This window comes from Haliotis rubra, unplaced genomic scaffold (genome assembly GCF_003918875.1).
Source record: "Haliotis rubra isolate DU_JTF1 unplaced genomic scaffold, ASM391887v1 Scf243, whole genome shotgun sequence".
Lineage (NCBI taxonomy): Eukaryota > Metazoa > Mollusca > Gastropoda > Lepetellida > Haliotidae > Haliotis > Haliotis rubra.
The window spans coordinates 1,170,260-1,190,844 of record NW_025766481.1 but is presented as its reverse complement, the minus strand read 5'-3'; the positions used below and the strand labels follow the sequence as shown (position 1 = coordinate 1,190,844).

The window sequence follows — 20,585 nt, the reverse complement described above, 5'->3', positions numbered from 1 at the left end:
CCGGGCATTATCCCGCTGCAGATGAGACCCTGTAATTGCACAGAGGGTTGCGCTTGATCTCGAAAAATGATCTCACATAAGCTTACGCCGTTGAACCATTACACAAGTTTTGGACGAGGCTGGAAAACTCGAGCTTCGCCGAAATGTTCTTTTGAATGCCATCAGATATCTGTACAAATATCAGAGCTGCAACTTATCTGTATACAGTTTACTGTTTGCGCCATTCATGCTTACAACCACCATACAGCTGGAATATTGCCGAGTGCGCCGTAAACTAAACTCACACAAACTCATGCTTACAAGATACTTACAGGGTGCGTAAACAATTTACAGGGATTTGCATTGTGTAGGCGTTATTTACGGTTGGACAGATGCGTTGTATGTGAATCTGTCTGATACTTACACAATCATTGTGTAGTGTATAAATATAAAAACCACACGTGTGGGTGTTATGCTCAAAGACACCCACAGACATCCAAATTGTTGCATGCGCCGCTATTCCATGGCTCTCATGTCGTGAAAAGATATTTCTTCGTTTTGTTACTCTGAGTTTACGCATTTTGCCTGAAATACGTTTGACGATTCCAGTGTTGGCACAAATTATGCATGTCGACCCCAATGAAAGCAATAACGGATGATTTAGCATCTGTCTGGAAATAGGTAAGCTCACTAAGACTGCAAGTCTAGATACATTGCATACCTCATCAACATCTCCAAGGTTAAATATGATGCAGTATATAAGACTCTCCGTTTGGATTGGCCTAATGAAAAGGTCGTTTTCATCAACAAAACTAGTATTTTCAAGGTTAAGTGAGAGGAAGACCTGAGGTGTCGTATGTCACGGCAAGGGAAACCACAAAGCGCCTATGTGGCGGAAACACCTGCTGAGATCATCACAGATGTTGGTGTTTGAAATCTTTAATATTTGTAAATTTGATGGACTGGTTTTATGCAGTATGAAATGTCCCCTTGCATAATTCTCAAGACCTGATAGAAACATACTGAACCACAAAAGAAACACCACACCGATAGAGGTTTCTTAATGCACACACTTTAATTCGCTCTAATTACCAATCAAAACCGAGGATTGAGTTCAGACTTGACAATTGTGGTTAACATATTTTCAGGAATCACAGTTAGAGTTCACACAAACAAAAATCATTAGGATACCTCAAAGTCAGTTTCGTGTGTAGTCTCCATGTACAGCGATGACGGCGTTGCATCGTCTGTACATGGAATGAATTAGCCGTTTGATGAAGGCCACAGGCGCTTAGGTCCATACTCTGCGAAATGCCTGATCGAGTCCAGCCACAGTTGTCGGCCTTGGCTGGAGGTCATTCAGCCTTCTTTGAATCTCATCCCAAAGGTGTTCTACTTGACTTAAATCCGGACTGAGTGCAGGCCATTGTAGGGTTTGGATGTCATGTCGTCTTAGGAAGTCCAATGTTACTCTGGCAGTGTGGGAACGAGCGTTGTCTTGCTGGAAGATGTGATTTTTGTGACGTCCAAAATGTGGTACAACGTGGGGTTTTATGACGTGGTCAATATAGGGAACAGCTGTCACGCCATTTCCCCGTCCTGGACCGAGATTCTGGGGCTAACTCTCTGGTTCAGACCGATTGCACCCAACACCATGAATCCTACGCAAAAAATGGCAAATTCTTTTCTCAGAAAGGTCTGTTGTAATCAGAATTATTCATATAAGTGCTCAAAAAGTGCATGCTAAGGTAAGAAGTCACCTTGGCGTGATATTTAACACTTTTGCTGCAAAAACAATGTATCTTTTACCTTATGTTCTACTCTGTATTTTTCCGGTACTGAAAGGCCACAGGCCTGTAGTACAATACATTTACAGAACAATATTTACATGCACATGTAATATACACGAAGAAGAGAAAATAATCAACTGTAGGTTACATTGTGTTCTGAGATATATTCTGTTCTAAACAACATGGCATAGTAAGCAAACATGGACAAGCTCTTTGACATTTTTAAATCTTCCACTTTCGATTGATAGGTCATGTGACGAACATCACAATCTGCTTAACGCTATCCTATACTTTTTCACGTTTAGACATGAAAGATAAATTTCGGCTTCAAAAGTAAATTTTCAACATGTTATAATACAAGCATTTACTGGAAAGTGATATTTTTCCAAACCATACTTGCAAATAGATATCTTTTTATCTTCTTCCTAGTTCTAGAATAAACTTTAGTCAACATACTGATCGTTCCACACAAAACCAAAAACCTTTGAGAATAGAAACTTTCTAACAGAAGAAACTCAATTTGTGCGTCCATTTTTATCGAATAAGATCGTCATACTGTAACATTTCTTTGGTAACCTGTAAGAGGGCATCTTCAATAATTTTAACCAGTATTTTATAGCTCTGATATTTGTAAATATGTGCATAAGATATTTACCACATTCTCCATACACCATTGTATTCATCGTATTGGATTTAACACCAAGAAATATTTTACATGCTTTCAATTGAACGCTTTCGATAGCGTTGTAATAAGTCAAACCCAATATTTCGGTATGAACTTATATTTTTGTCTCAAGTACATTTAATTGTTTAAAGATAACTATCATAACCTTTTGTGCTTGCAAGCAAGCGTAATTAACATGTGCTGTCCAAGATAAACCATTACTGAAGAACATTCCCAAACAGTTGTACGTACTGGTGCATTCTAGTTCTTTACCCTTATACAACCATTTCTCGTTTTTTGATAAACGTCGCCATTTTTTAAAAACTACTACTTTAGTTTTAGTTTACTGCTCTACCTTATGTAAGCCGTGTCACTGTGTGGTGTTATGTAAATGCAGAAATAAATGCAAAGGTAACTCGCTGACAGAGTGACCTGTTTGCTTAAAGACAAGGAAATAATGTGACTCAGGAAGAATTTCGCGTCAGGCAAAACCATAAATATTCTCAGTCCCAGAAACTAGCCACAACAATGGAAAAAATTCAAGAACAATTCTTTTACGAAAAGGATTGGAAAACCAACAAATTTTATAAACATAAACCCAATCTGTATACGAATACAGTTATTGAGTGACGACTTGTATGGTGAATGCATTTTTAATATGCTTGACATACTGCGAATAAGTGTTGAAGAACATTTATTGATAGTGAGAGATAAAATGTTTTCATATCCATCGGCAATTTGTGTATTGTGCGAATGTTTCGCTGTTAGTTTTAGAGTAAACATATGCAATATATAATAGTCTCTCTGTACTAACTTCTACAATTTAACGTATGAAACTAAGAAGTACAACTTCTTTTGACACACACTTCATTACTTAATGACATTTTATCTGAACACATTGTTAGTTTCTTTGTTAAGGTTCTTTTTGCCGTTCCGGTGAATATTCTCCAACTCTACATACTAAGACGTTGCACCTCATTTAATTACAACAGAGTGTTGGTAAATCATTATGAATAAAAGTTACAAACTGTTTATGCCACTGTTATCATTGGTAGTCACATGTGCAAATGAGATATGACGAATGAAACCAGTTCCAGGCAGATCTACCTGGTCTGGTGCAATATCCTGATACACCTGTTGCTGTAAACAAATGCATGGCCACTCCTGGAGGGTCACAGGCCAAAACAAGAGCATGCCCCGTGCTAAATAGCTAACACTTAATACCTAACATATTAGACTTGTGTCGATTTTTGAAAATACTAATTCATATGGACTATCTCAGCCCTGTATAACAATTAGTAATTTCAAACTAGCACCATGCTGCCAGCGATACAAGTACTCGATAGTGCACCAGCTTCCCGTGTCCTTCCAGAAGACGAGTATGTTGTGAAACATACAAGTTTTTTAGAGAAGGTGGAGCCTAATAATTGCATTGCAGTAGGCGATGATGTTGTTTGGAAATCGCCCACGTCGCCTGGTATTACACTCCATGCTGGTTCCTATGACATGGATGAGGACAGAGTTAACAGCAAGATTACAGATGGCGCTGATGATTACACATCGCGCAAGGGACATAGAGAACGCATCAAGTCTGTGGACGATGCTGGACACCAGGGAGGACATGACCGTTACTGGCAGACTGTCTCTGTCATCAGCTGCTTTATGTCTATTATGTATAACAATGCAATGGTGTCCTCCTACGGTGTGCTCTACATCTATATCAAGGATTCCCTGGCTGTGACCGAGTACCAGCTGTCTTGGATCGGATCTCTCATGAATGGCTTCTTCGGGATAGCTTGTAAGTTGTTGGGTTTTTTTCAAATATACAATAGATTGTTTGATTTGTAGGTATGCTTGTTTGTAACAATTCATTCAACAATATTCCAGGTATATGACGACGGGCTTTATATAATCGAGTCTGGACCAGATAATCCAGATATTTACATCATGAACATCGGTCTAGGCAATTGGGATACGATGCATGCTTTAAACAAGTCCGCGAGCCAGACCACCTGGTCTCGTTAGTCGCCTTACGACAAAAATGGGTTGCTGACGAGCAATTCATTGTTTCGTAATATTCCTTAGAACAGCATGTGCGTCTTTAGATGACTTGCTATGTGGATCTCCTGATGAGCTGGTATGTGGATCTCCTGATGAGCTGGTATGTGGATCTTCAGATGAGCTGGTATGTGGATCTTCAGATGAGCTGGTATGTGGATCTTCAGATGAGCTGGTGGGCGCTGGTTTGTTGTTACTCTGCGGTCAGTAAAGAGAGCAACATCGGTGAATATCTTGTGAAACCAATTCTTTCTATGAAGAACTCTGGACATGCACTGAAAGTTCCGGCCATGGAGACGACCTCGGCCGAGTGGAGCGTTAAGGACTGATCGTCGCCGATATTTGAGCAAGAGAAACCGCTGATCATCATTTGTTACTGTCTTACCAGACCTAACTCAACGGCAGGTCTGGACTGTGGGGGTTGTGTGACGTCTGTGGGGTTACTGGCTGCAGTCAACTGAAGGGAGGGACGTGAAGGTGCCTCCAGCTGCACGGTCACGTCACACCATTTCATCACTGTACTGGGTGAGCACAGGAGTTGCAAGCTCATCTCTTGCGATGAACCTGACGGGGTGGCTGTCTCAGGGGAAAAATTATCAATTCTTTCTTTATATTAAATTTGTGGCATTCAAGGAGCGATGGTTGACTTTTACTGTCCCTGTTTTGTATCGAAAACACCTTCACAGTGTGAAAGAAATACCAGTTAGGATGTATAAAGAGTACTGTCTTAAAGTTTATTACCCACATGGTGAAACATTGCCAGAGTCATATATATCATATGTGCGCATGTGCACATATAACTTTTGCCTAGCAACCATTGTTTCAGTATTTCGACGTCTGTGATGTCATTAGACAATTGAACGTGACGTCAATGAAGAGGGCCGTCACACTTGCTTACCGTGTTTTACTGCACAAATGTACATGAATAAAATGGATAATAAAGAAACTATTACACTCGAGCAAGTGTGTCATATGACTTATATGAAACTCGTGCAAAATTATCTATTGTCCTCACTCTCGCTCGGGCAATACAAAATTTCACACTCGTTTCGTATAAGTCGTATGACACACTTGCTCGTGTAATAATCTCTATAAATGTTATCATTAATGAATGTTGTTTCAGCTGTGCTGACGTCAGTGTTAGTGGAGAGAGTCGGCTGTCGTTATACGCACCTCCTTGGAGGCATTATACTTGCCTTCTCTATGATAGCCAGCAGTCAGACAAGTGATATTTACATTCTCTACCTATCAGTCGGAATCCTGGCAGGTTTGTTGGAAGATTTAGTTTACAAACAATCATTACATAGTGTATAGTTTGAGATATTGAATTACCCATATCGTGTTTACAAACAATCATTACATAGAGTATAGTGTATAGTTTGAGATATTGAATTACCCATATCGTGTTTACAAACAATCATTACATAGAGTATAGTGTATAGTTGGAGATATTGAATTACCCATATCGTGTTTACAAACAATCATTACATAGAGTATAGTGTATAGTTGGAGATATTGAATTACCCATATCGTGTTTACAAACAATCATTATATAGTGCATAGTGTATAGTTAGAGATATTGAATTACCCATATCGTGTTTACAAACAATCATTATATAGTGCATAGTGTATAGTTTGAGATATTGAATTTCCATATCGTGTTTACAAACAAGAATTATATAGTGCATAGTGTATAGTTTGAGATATTGAATTACCCATATCGTGTTTACAAACAATCATTACATAGAGTATAGTGTATAGTTTGAGATATTGAATTACCCATATCGTGTTTACAAACAATCATTACATAGTGTATAGTGTATAGTTGGAGATATTGAATTACCCATATCGTGTTTACAAACAATCATTACATAGTGTATAGTGTATAGTTGGAGATATTGAATTACCCATATCGTGTTTACAAACAATCATTACATAGTGTATAGTGTATAGTTTGAGATATTGAATTACCCATGATATTAAAGAATCCACGAAGTTACACATTGAAGAATGTTACCTGCCTCAGTAAGTCAACCTAACATTAAGTATAGAACGTCAAACTGACTGACGAGGTAATTGTGACGGGGGACATTTTCAAAGTTCTCATGGCAATTGCAGATGTTAGTTATCGTAGATCAATTGACCGATCATTGATAGGTGGTAATATAGATATGTCGTACCGATTTTGAAGTAAATGTATAACTTGCTGTGAAAAATCACTCTCTCACTAGACACAGTGTCGACAATTTGGATGTTTTGATCATGCCTTTGTTTTGTTCGCGAGTAGTATGCATCATTTCAAGTATACAGTCTCATGGAACACGTACGAACGCCTCCATGTGCCGCTATTACACTTATTAGTTTCGACCCCGTCCTCTTGTCCAATGAGAGAGCCGCATATCGTGCATACTGTATACACTTCTAAGTACATTCCTTCCACATACTCTGATTTATGTAATCCCCTCGCTACCACACATATCTAACCAGACTTCTGTTTTACCATCAGGAATTGGTTCATCCCTCACGTATGTCGCCAGCATGATCCATCTCAGCGGACAATTTTCACGATGGAGACCGCTTGCTTTAGGTGTAGCAAGTATTGGAGGGGCAGTGGGCAGTCTGACTTGGCCGCCGCTCATGTCCGGTCTGGCCGATGTGTTTGGATGGCGAGGTGCACTACTGATAAACGGTGCCCTGTTTTTACACATGCTGCCGTGTGCACTGCTCATCAAATTCTCACCTAAACCACCTGGCAAGAATGGTATGTTATTCTACGTCATTTCAAGTAACACAACAGAACTAGTTGATAACCACTGATAACTAGATTGTCTTGTCCAGACTCGATTATTTACAGACCGCTGACGTTGTGTGATGGCGATTAGGTGCTTAACTCTAAGTGTGTGGGTTCGAATCCCGGATGGAACTCAATCACCAAAAGAACTAGAATGTGTACTTTACTGAGAAAGTGTTTTCCTAAATATAACATATGTAACGCCGACATATAGCTGGACTATTGCTGAGTGTGGCGTTAAACACCAACCAACCATTAGATAACCACAGGACACAGTTTATATTTATAAGCATCCAACATTTGGAGTGCTATCAAGACAAGACCATGGTATGAAATTATGAACTGTTTTAAAACTTATAACGTTCTATAGCGTTGTTTCAACAATATTACTTCATCACTGTCCTGTACGCAGGGTTGGATTGTTGCTATGCATTTACGGATTTATATCAAATTGCAGATTGGACCAGGAGTGACAGCTACAAGCAACTCGCGGTATCTCTATGGCGGAAATTCAGAGAACAGCTACACATAGTCAAAGTTCCGGGCTTCATGAGTTTCTGCCTCTCCTACCTACTCATTGGACTTGGCGTAGTTTCTTTCCCAACATTCATTCCGGAGTATGTGATGACGTCACTTCCTGGTCAGACCGCTTCAGAAGTTGCACTGGTTGTCTCCCTTATTGGAGCGGGGAATATTTTCGGCAGAGCCTTGTTCAGTGTGTTGTGCATGCTGAGCCCAAAATCTGCTCTCTATTTACATTTGATCCTTACAAGTCTGTCTGGGTTAACGTGTTTTGCAGTGGTCTTATGTCAAAACATGGCCGACTTCTATGTTACAGCAGTGTTCTATGGAACAGCATACGGTGAGTTAAATATTAACATGTCATCTAAATATATCGCATGTTCTTCTCTCCACTATACACCATCAATCAAACATAACTCACTTTTATATGATGAGAACGAAAAATGAAATGTTATTGTAAATGCTTTGAAAACCAAAATTCCGAGTAATAGCATGATAACTGTAACATATTGTACTCTGATTAAAACTAAAACTTAACTGAAATTGAGATTTGTAAGAATTTACTTGCAATCTGAGAAGAATGCACAAAAACGTGAACATCAACAATGCCTGAAAGTATGGTCACCATAACTTCGCCACAAATCTGATTGTCACATAATTCTCGAATAATGCTCGTCGAGAACACCTGCAAAATTCCTGATGCGGAAGATACTCACTCAATTACTCTCGAATAATGATTGTTCTGATTGTATGAAGCACCACTGGTGACCGCCACAGTAGATGGTGTAGGCACAACTCGCAGGGATAGCATCTGTCTGTCCCCTTCTCAAGCGTGGAATTTTCAGCAGTTCCTCATGAAGTTCCTGCGTCAGTTCATGTAGATGTTGAACAGGAGGATCTCCAGCTCGAACCCTCGTCCATATAGCTCATAGGATGTTCGATTAGATCCATCTCGAGGCCCTTTGTGGGCCATGCTAATGTTTCCATGTCGTTTTTCTGCAAATGAGTGATGACGACTCGAGAACTGTATCAAACGTTGTCATCCGTGGATATCGGACGACAGGAAAGGTGATGGTTATCAGAATGTGGCACGACGATGGTATCCAGTACTAACCGTTGATAACGACGACCGCTGAGTGTCCAAGGTACTGCAATAAGATCCAACGTCCAGTCATACGAAACGCAACCCCACACTGTCACTGAACAAACAGTTCAGTGGCATGGATCATCTCCTGCCTCGTTACGACGTCTCCATACGCGACAACGGCCGTCGGTAACGTTTAAAAAGACTAATGAGACCAATGAACCTTACGTCAGGTTCTGAAGTTGGGCTTTCTGTACCACGCCTTAACTGTGCCTCTCTCTGTGCATACCCGTGAAGATCCGGGTTAGAATACTGGTCTTCAGTAACCCATGCTTCTCGTAAGAGGCGACTAACGGGATCGGGTGATCAGGATCGCTGACTTAGTTGACACCTGTCATCGGTTTCCAATTTGCGCAGATCGATGCTCATGCTGTTGATAACTGGATTGTCTGGTCCAGACTCGATTATTTACAGACCGACGCCATATAGCTTGAATATTGCTGAGTGCGGCGTAAAACTAAACTCACTCACTCACTCTCTGTGTGCAATGCACATCCGATCGTACGACATACCTTCAGTCCAGCACTACGTAACGTCCTTCTGATGGCATGGGTGGAGGGTCGGACTTGCCAGATGAATCAGGATTCGTCCATCACGGTCATTGGTCTTGCTCTGTCTTCCAGGTCATGGACAATCCATCACTTCAACCGTGTCAGCTTGCTTCCTCACAAGTTCAAGCACCGTGTGACATTTCAGGCTGCTTGCCAGTAACTTGCCATTGTGTATTTTCTGAAAGTCTACGCCCTGCCATGTCAAAACTGCACATACTGCAACAAAGGAACTGATACCCAAATGTACAAATGTAAAATGTTGTGTGAACACGTGCTTTGAATGTGCATCCCAATCGCCTATTTGGGCCAAGTGTTTTACAACTTCCGTTAGATTCAGGTAGTTCTTATGCTCATATGTATATGTCGGATATCTAACCCTTAAAGACGGGAGACTTAGACATATCTGTAGTTCTCTGTATGAGTTCATTTCACATAGTTTAAGATGTTCAAACATGTTCTAAGGAATGTATTCTTACAGGTGGAACATCTGTAGTCTGGTGTCCCATGTTGATTATTGTGTTCGACCTGGAAAATCTGCCCAAACTCCTAGGATGTGTATTGCTGATGCAGGGGATCGGGGCAATTTGTGGACCGCCATTTCAAAGTAAGTGGAAACAGATTATTCCTGACCAAGTGGTAACAACATTCTTGCAATCTGATGATATGTAAATGTCAGCTTGCTTACTGTGCAAACACTGAATAATATGTCTCAGAAAAGATGCATTACCTATCACATCAATCGGAAACTTTTAATGCAAACCACTAACATACGTAAGTGCACATAAGTTACGCATATCATTTTGTTTAGGGTAGAACCCAGCAACCGTTTCAAAACCAACTGGCTGTAAGATAAATGGTATCTGTCACACACTCAAGTGGTCATCTGTATTTCCTCTTCCAGGTTATGTTGCAGATGTGATGGCACTGAAAGATTGGATCTTTTATACCACTGGGGTTTTCTTCATCAGTAGCATCCTGGTAGTTGTCCCGTTCCTGGTGAAGAAACAACTAGTGTCACGACGACGTCCGAGGAAGACCGATGATATCCGAGTGACAGGAATATCAAACCAGGCCGCAGATCTCGGATCTACAGAGACCCGATGTCGGCAGCTGACCTGATATCCCCAGTTGATCCGTTACCTGTCAATTACCTACAACAACCTACAATTTCTAGCTCATGTCGTTACGTCTTAGTTTAATAAGACTCCATTTAAAATATTTCATGTATGTTAACTATGCAGAGTTATGAGTTATTTTATCCTGGTGTTAACAGTGTTTTAGTCGTATCGCTGAGTGGCAGTTTAAAGCAGGAGGGAGACCTCATCAACACATTGATGCAGCCAGTCAGCAGGGGTTTGGTGCTGACAAACTAAAGATCATTATCGGGATAAACACTGGATTCGAACCCATAGACATCGATCATAGACCACCTGCTGGAGCCTGTCTACACAACCTCTATGACTTGGCCCCCCGTAGCTTTGTTAGCTTTGTCCTCTGTTAGCGCTATGAAAATTTCACCCAGGGAATGGAGTTTAGCGCATAAAAATGTACTTATTAGCTTCACCAAGTTGATAGTTAACGTGGAGATATTCATGTTCGCTTCCTACAATCTGCCAGTGATCTGTGTAGGCCACGGGTTGGGGACACTTGTATCGTTCGTTTGTTGTTTAACGCCGCACTCAGCAATATTCCAGCTATATGGAGGCGGTCTGTAAATAATCGAGTCTGGACCAGACAATCCAGTTATCAACGGAATGATCATCGACCTGCGCAACTGACATGTGTCAACCAAGTCAGCGAGCCTGACCACCCGATCCTGTTAGCCGCCTTTTACGACAAGCATGGATTACTGGAGACCAGTTCTAACGCGGATCTTCATGGGTTATTTTGTAATATTAGTCAGAATATACTACGAAGAGCTAATAATTAAGGTCACACTTTGATTTATGAAAGTCGAAAGCTGAGAATTAAGCAGACGGCAGCAGGTGATATATTATCGGCCAAGCATTTAAGGTTATAAGAATGTTTGGGCTGGTGATTGTGATTTTGTATAGTTTATACTACCTCGAAATTAATCACGATTTAAAATAGTTATTGAAACCGAAGAAAATGTAAGGTTGACCATTTTGTGAGACTACGTCTTATTTGTACAGAGCTTTCAGTGAATGTGGAAACGAGGGTGGCACAAAATCTGCTATCGTCTGGTTTCCACAGCCTTTGCTGTGCTGCACACACGAAGGGCTCATAAAATCTCTATGTGTCTCAACTACACAACCACTCCAATCAACACAGCTGAAGTACTGTCGGAAATAGAAAAAATAATTTTGTTCACATATATATCTACAATTTATGTAGTTGATATGTGAAAGTGTGAAATATCTGGTAAACTCTCGGCCTAACTACAGTCTCAGTGGTAGGGAGATAGGAAACGTAATAAATGGACTTTACTGAGGAGAGGTTAGTGCAGAAATGAGCAATGCGGTTCTTTTCTAAGACCAAAGCGACGTATTTGGAACAGACCATGGCTTTATGCAAATTAGTGTGCGATGATATTGTGTTACAAAGGACACTTTTTAAATGCCCATATTGAAATTAGTCTTATCAAAAGCAAAACCAGGACGGGTGTCGCAGACAGTGGTTGGGGTCGGGCTGGGGGATAGAGACATCAGCTAAGATAAGATAATCCTTTAGGGGAATTAAACTGGGGAAGTAAACGGCATGTCATAATAATATCCAGTCCTGTCGATCTTCGCAATCGGGTGGTCAGCTGATGGCTGATTTAAACTTTTCTATGGGTATCATACTCTTTTACATATCTTAACATAAACTTTATGAAAGAAAGACATATTCAACACACAAGAAAAAACATAAAATATGTATGAGATTACTCATGGTACTTTCACTTTGGTCTAGTGCATTCCAAAGATACGGGCGATGAAAGCGAAATGTCGTAGTACACTGTAGACAGGACAAGTATATTTCTCCTACAACAACGATGATCATTAATGGAACAATTAGTAAACAATGTGTAGCGTGTAAGACATACAACATGATCCTTAGATAGGACTGTGTACAGTAGCAATGGCTGGCTTGAACCCAGGGCTGTGAAATCTTAATACTTATATTCACAATTATTGAAGGTCATTCACTGGAATATTGATTGCCTGGCATCAGTCTTTGATTTGATCATTCATTAACATGAGCGTTTTATTTTAAATATTTGATGACAGTTTTGGAAGTTAAAATATCATATTAATCCCACAGCAAGACCTGGACACGACTTGTGTGACATAATCGTTTATCCAGAGTATTCATTCTTTTTTGTGTTACGATAATACACTGGACCCATTCCCAGTCACTAGAAGTCGTATAAATTAAATCAAATATAACTGTTCTTACATGATTGAAAGAAACAGCCATATCAAGTCATGACTACCTGAGCTAGCATTGACTTGCGGTGGTCGGACTGCTGTACCAGTGTTCTAGAAATAGGTAATATTATCTGGTTCTCCGCTCGTGACAAGCTGAAGACCGTCAGTATTACAGTACTGTACCTTCATGGCTGGTGCACACAGCGTGGTATGTCTGTAAATGTAGATTTACACTGAACTAGACAGCAGGTAAATACAGGAACCATGAGGCATCTATCGACTCCGGTAATGTATTGTTCAATAGCAACAGGATTACAACTGATAAGAATATTTGATGAGTTGGCCAATTACAGAACGTCCCAGTTCAGTGTCAGCTCCATCAGACCATATCCCTGACAACCACAGCACCAAAGCCCTCACTACCATCCTCAAATACGTCAAACACTCCAAGAAGCTATCCACAGTTGACTCCAACCATCCATCAACCGTGATCAGAGCGTTTACATACCTCAAGTTTGCAATCATCCCATAAATATCACATCAACTTGTCTAACAGTTGTCATGAATAATATGAATTCTTAAGCTAGTAAATTTACATGCTGACAATTTACAACTAAAGATTCGTACCATATACTTTATGGACTTTATTTGTAACAGTTGAAATTTAATTAAAGCATTCATCAATTAGATAAATCAAAGCATTGCTTATGGACTTGATTAATTATAGTACTGCTTATCAACAAGATGAATTAAAACATTGCTCATCATCTACATAAATTAAAGCATTGATAATCAACTAGATAATTCAAAGCACTGCCTGTCAACTAGATAAACCAAAGCACTGCTTGTCAACTAGATATATCAAAGCATTGCTTATGAACTAGATACGTTAAAGAATTGCTCACCGACTAGATAAATCAAAACATTGCTCATGAACTAGATAAATCAAAGCATTGCTAATCAACTACATAAACTGAAGCATTGCTCATCAACTAGATAAATCAAACGCTGCTTATCAACCAGATAAATCAAAGCATTGTTTATCAACTAGATAAATCAAAGCATTGCTCATCAGCTAGATAAATCAAAGCATTGCTCACCAGCTAGATAAATCAAAGCATTGTCTATCAACTAGATATATCAAAGCATTGCTCATCAGCTAGATAAATCAAAGCATTGCTCATCAGTTAGATAAATCAAAGCATTGCTCACCAACTAGATCAATCAAAGCATTGTTCAACTAGATAAATCAAAGCATTGTTCATCAACTAGACAAAAATCAAAACATTGCTGAAATAGATCAATTAAAGCATTGTTTATCAGCTAGATATATCAAAGCATTGCTCATCAACCAGATACATCAAAGCATTGTTTATCAACTAGATATATCAAAACATTGCTGAAATAGAAAAATTAAAGCATTGTTTATCAGCTAGATAAATCAAAGCATTGCTTATCAACTAAATATACTGAGTCAAAAAAGAAACTTCACATTCTTTCTTCAGGGCACTATAAAAGAACAAGAGATGGTAAGATGGTTAAATTGTTATTATTTCATTGCTGAGATCTGTGTGATGTACTCGATACACTGACAGTGCCATAATCAGTTCCATTAGGCTACACCGCCGTTCCAAAACAAGGGTATACAGAATGTCAAGTCACAAGAATAAAAATGCGAAATTTCTCAGTTCAATATCGTGTATGGCCGCCCCGCGCATTCACCACTGCCAAACACCGTCTTCTCATCGACTGCCTAATGCTTGTGAACACGTGGTTGGGGATTCTGCGCCATTGCTCTTGCAAGGCAGCGCCAAGTTCCTGCAAATTCTGAGGTTGGTTCCTCAGACCACGAAGCCTTCTCCCAAGTGCATCCCAAACGTTCTCTATTGGATTAAGGTCAGGGGACCTCGATGGCCAGTCCATGACGTCGATTCCAGCGTTTTGAAGGAAATTTCGTGTCAACATCGCGGTATGCGGCCGAGCATTATCATGCTGGAACTGTAGACCTGGGCCATGAGCCGCCATGAAAGGAACGAGTTCAGGGGTGAGCACCTGGTCGCGGTAAGCAGCAGCTGTGAGGTTTCCACGGATGACCAGAAGTCGGGAACGGTTGTTCCCACAGAAAGCACCCCACACCATGCAACTTCCGCCCCCAAATCTGTCGACTTCCTGTACACAACATTGGGCATACCGTTCACGACGTCGTCTCCAGACTCTATGCCTGCCGTCCGCGAATCTGAGGGTAAACCTGGATTCATCGCTAAAGACGACTCGTTTCCAGTCTCTCTGGGTCCATCGGAGGTGACGTTGGGCCCACAGCAGACGTTGACGTTGATGAAACGGCGTCAATATTGGCCCACGATATGGACGTCGAGAATGGAGATTGGCAGCCGGCAACCGATTTCGAATGGTCTGTGAGGACAGTCGACCTCTAAACATCTCAGCCCTGGTTCGTGTAGCCGGCAGAAATCTGTCACGTAGGTGACGTAGGACGATTTGACGGTCTTCTGCTCGTGACGTCACACGTGGACGACCCGACCTTGGGCGATCAGAAGTGGTGCCAGTTTGTTGTAGACGACCTCGCAAGTCATACACAGTACGACGGCTGCATCCCATTGCTCTTGCGACGTCAATTACTGATCTTCCCGCTTGCAACATGCCAACGGCACGTTCACGTTGCACATTTGACAATCGTGGCATTTCAAGTACCGTTAGAACTGTGGTTTAAAAGTGGTTTTTCAATTCTTGAGGCCAATGCAAACACGTGCATATGAAGAAAACTTCGATGTGAAGATCACGTGATCGACTGCACGTGCAAAACCTGATTTGGCACTAACGTCATTTGCACGACGAATGGATGGGTTTGAGTGGGTTTTGCTAACGTTTTTCTAGAGTCGAAAGATAGGGATCCCATTTCGGATACATATATGTATCATCAGAGAAAAATTATTCATTATTTTTCAAATTACATTTTGTGAAGTTTCTTTTTTTGACTCAGTATATATCAAAGCATTGCTCATGAACTAGATAAATCAAAGCATTGCTAATCATCTAGATAAACTGAAGCATTGCTCATCAACTAGATAAATCAAAGCCTTGTTCATGAGCTAGATCAATCAAAGCATTGCTAATCAAATAGATAAGTCAAAGCATTGTACATCAACCAGATACATCAAAGCATTGTTCATCAGCTAGGTATAGCAAAGCATTGCCCATCAACCAGATACATCAAAGCATTGTTCATCAACTAGATAAATCAAAGCATTGCTTGTCAACTAGATAAATCAAAGTATCTAAGCCTTGATGACAAACATCCTGTGCTATCCAGTTTATGTAAAAATCAGCACCATTTCCACATCCGATAGTTTGCACGCGCCGCACGCATTATAGCTAAGGGTGCAATTGCTGATCTCTTAGGACCATTATTCCTGTCGATGTCAATTATTCTACTGTACATAAAGCAGCTGGTACCAGAAACGCCAAAGTATCAATAACCATATTTAAATACGGACACAGAGAGATACTTACACTTCTAGAAGGGGGGTTGGGGGTTGTTGTTCACGTGAATATCACGGATAACTTGCCATGTGTCACGTCACTATCACGTACAATAACGTTAAGTCTGTATGCGCCCTTTGACATGGTGCCCCAGATATCCTTACAGCCTCGTCACATTTCTTGCTTGCAATAATTGTCGTTAACTTAAGTCGCTCACTTTTGGATCATACACACTAAACGTTATTAAGATAATAGTAAAGCAAGCAAAGCTTAATCAAAATGAATATGAACTGTCAACTTTGTCATAAAATATATGTATTTTGGTTTTAATATCGTTCCTGACTTATCATAGAAATACTCATACACAGCCCCCAATCTTACTCTGAGGAAATTCTGCATATACATATGAGCTTTGATAAAACACCACCGGAATCCACTGCCAAGTTTAAACTTTTGGTCCAAACAGACGATCATATCCTGGCATTCTGGAATGCACATGCAAAAAATCACACAATACCCAAGAAATTATGGGTCACATGTTCACGTGCTGCACATTGGAGTATAACATTCCTAATTACCATATGAGCACTACAGTTTATGAACTGTTTTAATAGTATTAAATTAACAGTATTATTTTCTTGACATTGTTGTTCAGAAAATACATGATAGGAAGTACTGTCGCAACATCGATTCTGTTTTCATATATATAAATGCACATCTTCATAGAAGATGAACTTATGATTAGTATGAAAAAAATAATATTGTTGTATATGCTCTGAAAACCAAATGGTACATGTAACATATTTTACTGAGACTAAACCAAAACAAAATCACCTGAGAGGGGAAAATATACGTAATATATGGCATAATAACCTATTTATAAGGGTCATTATGCCATATATCACATATATTTTCCCGTCTCACTTATGAAACTACAGTAAGAAATCAAAGCAATCTATCGACTCTCGTAGTGTATTCTGTCTTATTCATAACCAACACTAAAGGCCCAGTTGGGTAGCCTAGTTGTTAAAGCTTTCGTTCTTCTTGCCGGAGACCCGAGTTCGATTCCTCACATTGGTACAATGGTGTGAAGTTCATTTCTGGTGTGCCACGTTAAGACTTTGCTGGAATATTGCTAATACCACTCACTCACGACAACACTGAAGGGTTACCACTGATGAATCTTTTATGAGTTTATGAATCTGGCAGTTGAGTCGATTGTATATAGCTTTATATAGCTTTATTGCCTTTGGTGTTAAATAGCAACCACCCATCCCCCAATCTTTAGCAATTCTGATTGGCTACTTCACTGTGCAAAATACCGGGAAGAGGCAAAACTGTCAAACCAAGTTAACTGTCACGTACGTAGGAAAGGTCAGAGTAGATATTTCAGAACGAAACCGGAATTTACCAGTCAGCCCAGCCTAAAATAATTTTAAGCAGATTATTGTGTAGGTAATGTATGTCTGGGCATGTCTTACTTTTCCCAAAACAATATAAAATGACGACCTCTACCCTGTTTTTCGTATTGTTGGCTGAAGACAACCCTTGGCAAGACTCCCGACAGATGAAGACACCCTCGCTGCATGCCTGGCTACATAGACTGTGTGGTACACATCTAGGTTGTTCCTAGCGACTCCTGCCTTCCAGTGAGACAACATCTAGTCTTAAGTTGGTTCAGTTAAAACTGATACGATGCCAAACATAGAGGTGACCAATCTCACTGGTGTATTGAGAATGAACCCCGAGATGTGCCAAGAAAGCAGTGCTGGCTATCTTAGTGAAATAGTTGAAGAGCGTGTTCATGACAGCAAGCACTTTAGTTTTACCAACAAAATACAGGATGAAGAAAGTGTTTTTAATAACAAAATGAATGGGGAAGGATCTGACTGCCAGATAAACAAGCTTGAGACCGACGTTAGTAATAATCTCCATTCGAAGAACGGAAGCAGTTGTGATGCCAATGGTGCCAATGGTGCAGGAAAACGCGGGAGGACAAAATACTATCAGATTATGTCCGTAGTCAGTGGTTTCATTGTCAACTTGTTTGTTGGCGGCATCCCTAACTGTAACGGTATAATGTACACCTACATGAAGGAGCCCCTTGGTGTTACGGAGGAGGAACTTTCCTGGATAGGATCGCTCATGAGCGGGTTTATTGGGATTGCATGTAAGCATATTCGTAAACAAAATGTAATGGCAATGGCAGTACTGTTACAATTTACATTATTATTTTAATAAACTCACTGTGTTATATAGAGAAATAACAAACCTGTACTTGACACTTGCAGCGGTTGTAGGGATGCTGTGTCTGGAGAGTCTCGGAGCTCGACGCACCACTTTGTTGGGAGGTGTGTTGGCCACAACTGGCTTCATCATCGGCAGTCAGATGCACAACCTATATGTTCTGTACCTCACACTTGGAGTTCTGCCGGGTAGGTAACCTAGCATCAGACATCTGCGATAGGGTTGCGTACTGAGCTTCTTCTAGGAGACCCAAGTTCAAGGCCATTTGGTTTAGCGCAATGACCCTTGTGTCGAGATCGAGATGTGATTTTAGTTCTGAAATGTCAAGGAATGTCTGACGTCACAAGGTTCACGCTTTATTTATGCATCTAATTTCGGAAGTAACGTCACATTAACGTCATGAGTTAACACCGCTTAAATGTCTGCTCAACGTTGAATTGTTTATGTCATGACATCCTCTAATGCTCGCAGTTCTTCTCTTGTGGACCCGTGAAGATCCTGGTTAGAATTGATCTTCAGTAACCCAGTAAGAGGCGACTAACGGGATCGGGTGGTCAGGCTCGCCGACTTTGTTGACACATGACATCGTATCCCAATTGCGTAGATCGATGCTCATGCTGTTGATCACTAGATTGTCTGGTCCAGACTCTATAGCTGTACTATTGCTGAGTGCGACGTAAAACTAACCTCAGTCAATCTTCTCTTGTGCGGTTAATGCCTCATCCCCATCCCCATCAAGATGTTACTCTGAGAATATTGTTTAATGCATGTCTTCATTATTCGATTAATGTGTATGGTTCTCTTCCAGGGATGGGTATTTGCCTTGGTTACACAGCAACCATGGTGAATGTCAACACGCAATTTACCAAGTGGCGGCCTTTAGCCGTTGGTGTTTCCATTACCGGGTTATCTGTGGGGATGCTTATATGGCCACCCATGTGTTCCCTCGTTGCTGACAGGCTGGGGTGGCAGGGAACCTTTCTCATCAATGGAGCACTGATACTCCACTTCATACCGTGTGCCATGTGGATAACACCATGCAACGCCATCGGTGAGAATATCAGCATGTTTGTAGTAATGTTTACTGTCAGTCAAGTAAATAGTGACTGAGTTGATATTTAACGTCACATCGGCAATATCTCAGCCATACCGTGACGAAAACAATATATACAATAATTATGAAAACCTGTCGACGATTGGCAGTGAAAATACTAGAGTATCACAGATATGAATATAAAACTAGTATGTAAAACTAAAACAGTGTAATTAAAGAAGACAATACAATATAAAATATGTGATATAGATCGCCAACAACTGAAGGTAGATCTCCAGACTAGGGACCATGAGGACTTTAGTGCCTCTGCTACCTGCATGGACCCTACTTGGATTTACACCATCCCTTCAGATGTTAGCGATTGTAGACAAGTCGGGCCATAAGTTAAAATGACATACATACTGCGGTTCAGTCAAGTAAATAATATTTGGAAGTGAAATTGGGTTTGGTAAAAAATATGATATATCCATGCGTTTGAACATATTCACATTTCATTTTCCTCAGACAATCAATCGTTTTTCTTTCCAGAATCCTCCAATGGCTCCAGCCTCTCCCTAAGTCAGACATTGGTCAACTGCTTCCAGATATTCAGGATTCCAGGAGCTGTAACTGTCTCCATCGCTCACTTCACCCTCGGATTCAGCTACTACACATTCTCCACCTTCATTCCTGAATATGTTACAACTTCTATGTTCAAACTGACAACCTCACAAGCTGCTCTCGTCGTGACAACCCCGGGATATGGCAGCATGGCTGGTCGTGTTATATTTTCTGGCGTTTCCATGGCGACTGAGAGGGCAGCAAAATATATATTTCTTTCTTCAATCTGTGTAATGGGCCTCACCAACCTCCTAATTCCACTGTGTACACATGCTGAGGCGTTCTACGTAAACGGGGCAGTATATGGACTAGCCTT

At 40.5% G+C, this 20,585-nt stretch overlaps 1 protein-coding gene across 1 annotated transcript; it reads left to right on the top strand.

The window, feature by feature from the left end:
• The first annotated feature begins 7,042 nt into the window (after positions 1 to 7,042).
• On the top strand, positions 7,043 to 10,735 carry LOC124278904 (monocarboxylate transporter 4-like). Its single transcript, XM_046714713.1, has 4 exons — positions 7,043 to 7,252; positions 7,740 to 8,144; positions 9,978 to 10,103; positions 10,401 to 10,735. The coding sequence occupies exons 1-4, from the start codon at positions 7,129 to 7,131 to the stop codon at positions 10,616 to 10,618; spliced, it is 873 nt and encodes a 290-aa protein (XP_046570669.1). The 5' UTR covers positions 7,043 to 7,128; the 3' UTR covers positions 10,619 to 10,735.
• The last annotated feature ends 9,850 nt before the right edge of the window (positions 10,736 to 20,585 follow it).

Excerpts from the sequence above, each read along its gene's own strand:
- LOC124278904 (XM_046714713.1), top strand. The coding sequence starts at position 7,129 with ATGTCCGGTCTGGCCGATGTGTTTGGATGGCGAGGTGCACTACTGATA. Across the intron at positions 8,145-9,977 it reads GTTCTATGGAACAGCATACG|GTGGAACATCTGTAGTCTGG; the intron begins GTGAGTTAAATA and ends GTATTCTTACAG. Across the intron at positions 10,104-10,400 it reads TTGTGGACCGCCATTTCAAA|GTTATGTTGCAGATGTGATG; the intron begins GTAAGTGGAAAC and ends TTCCTCTTCCAG.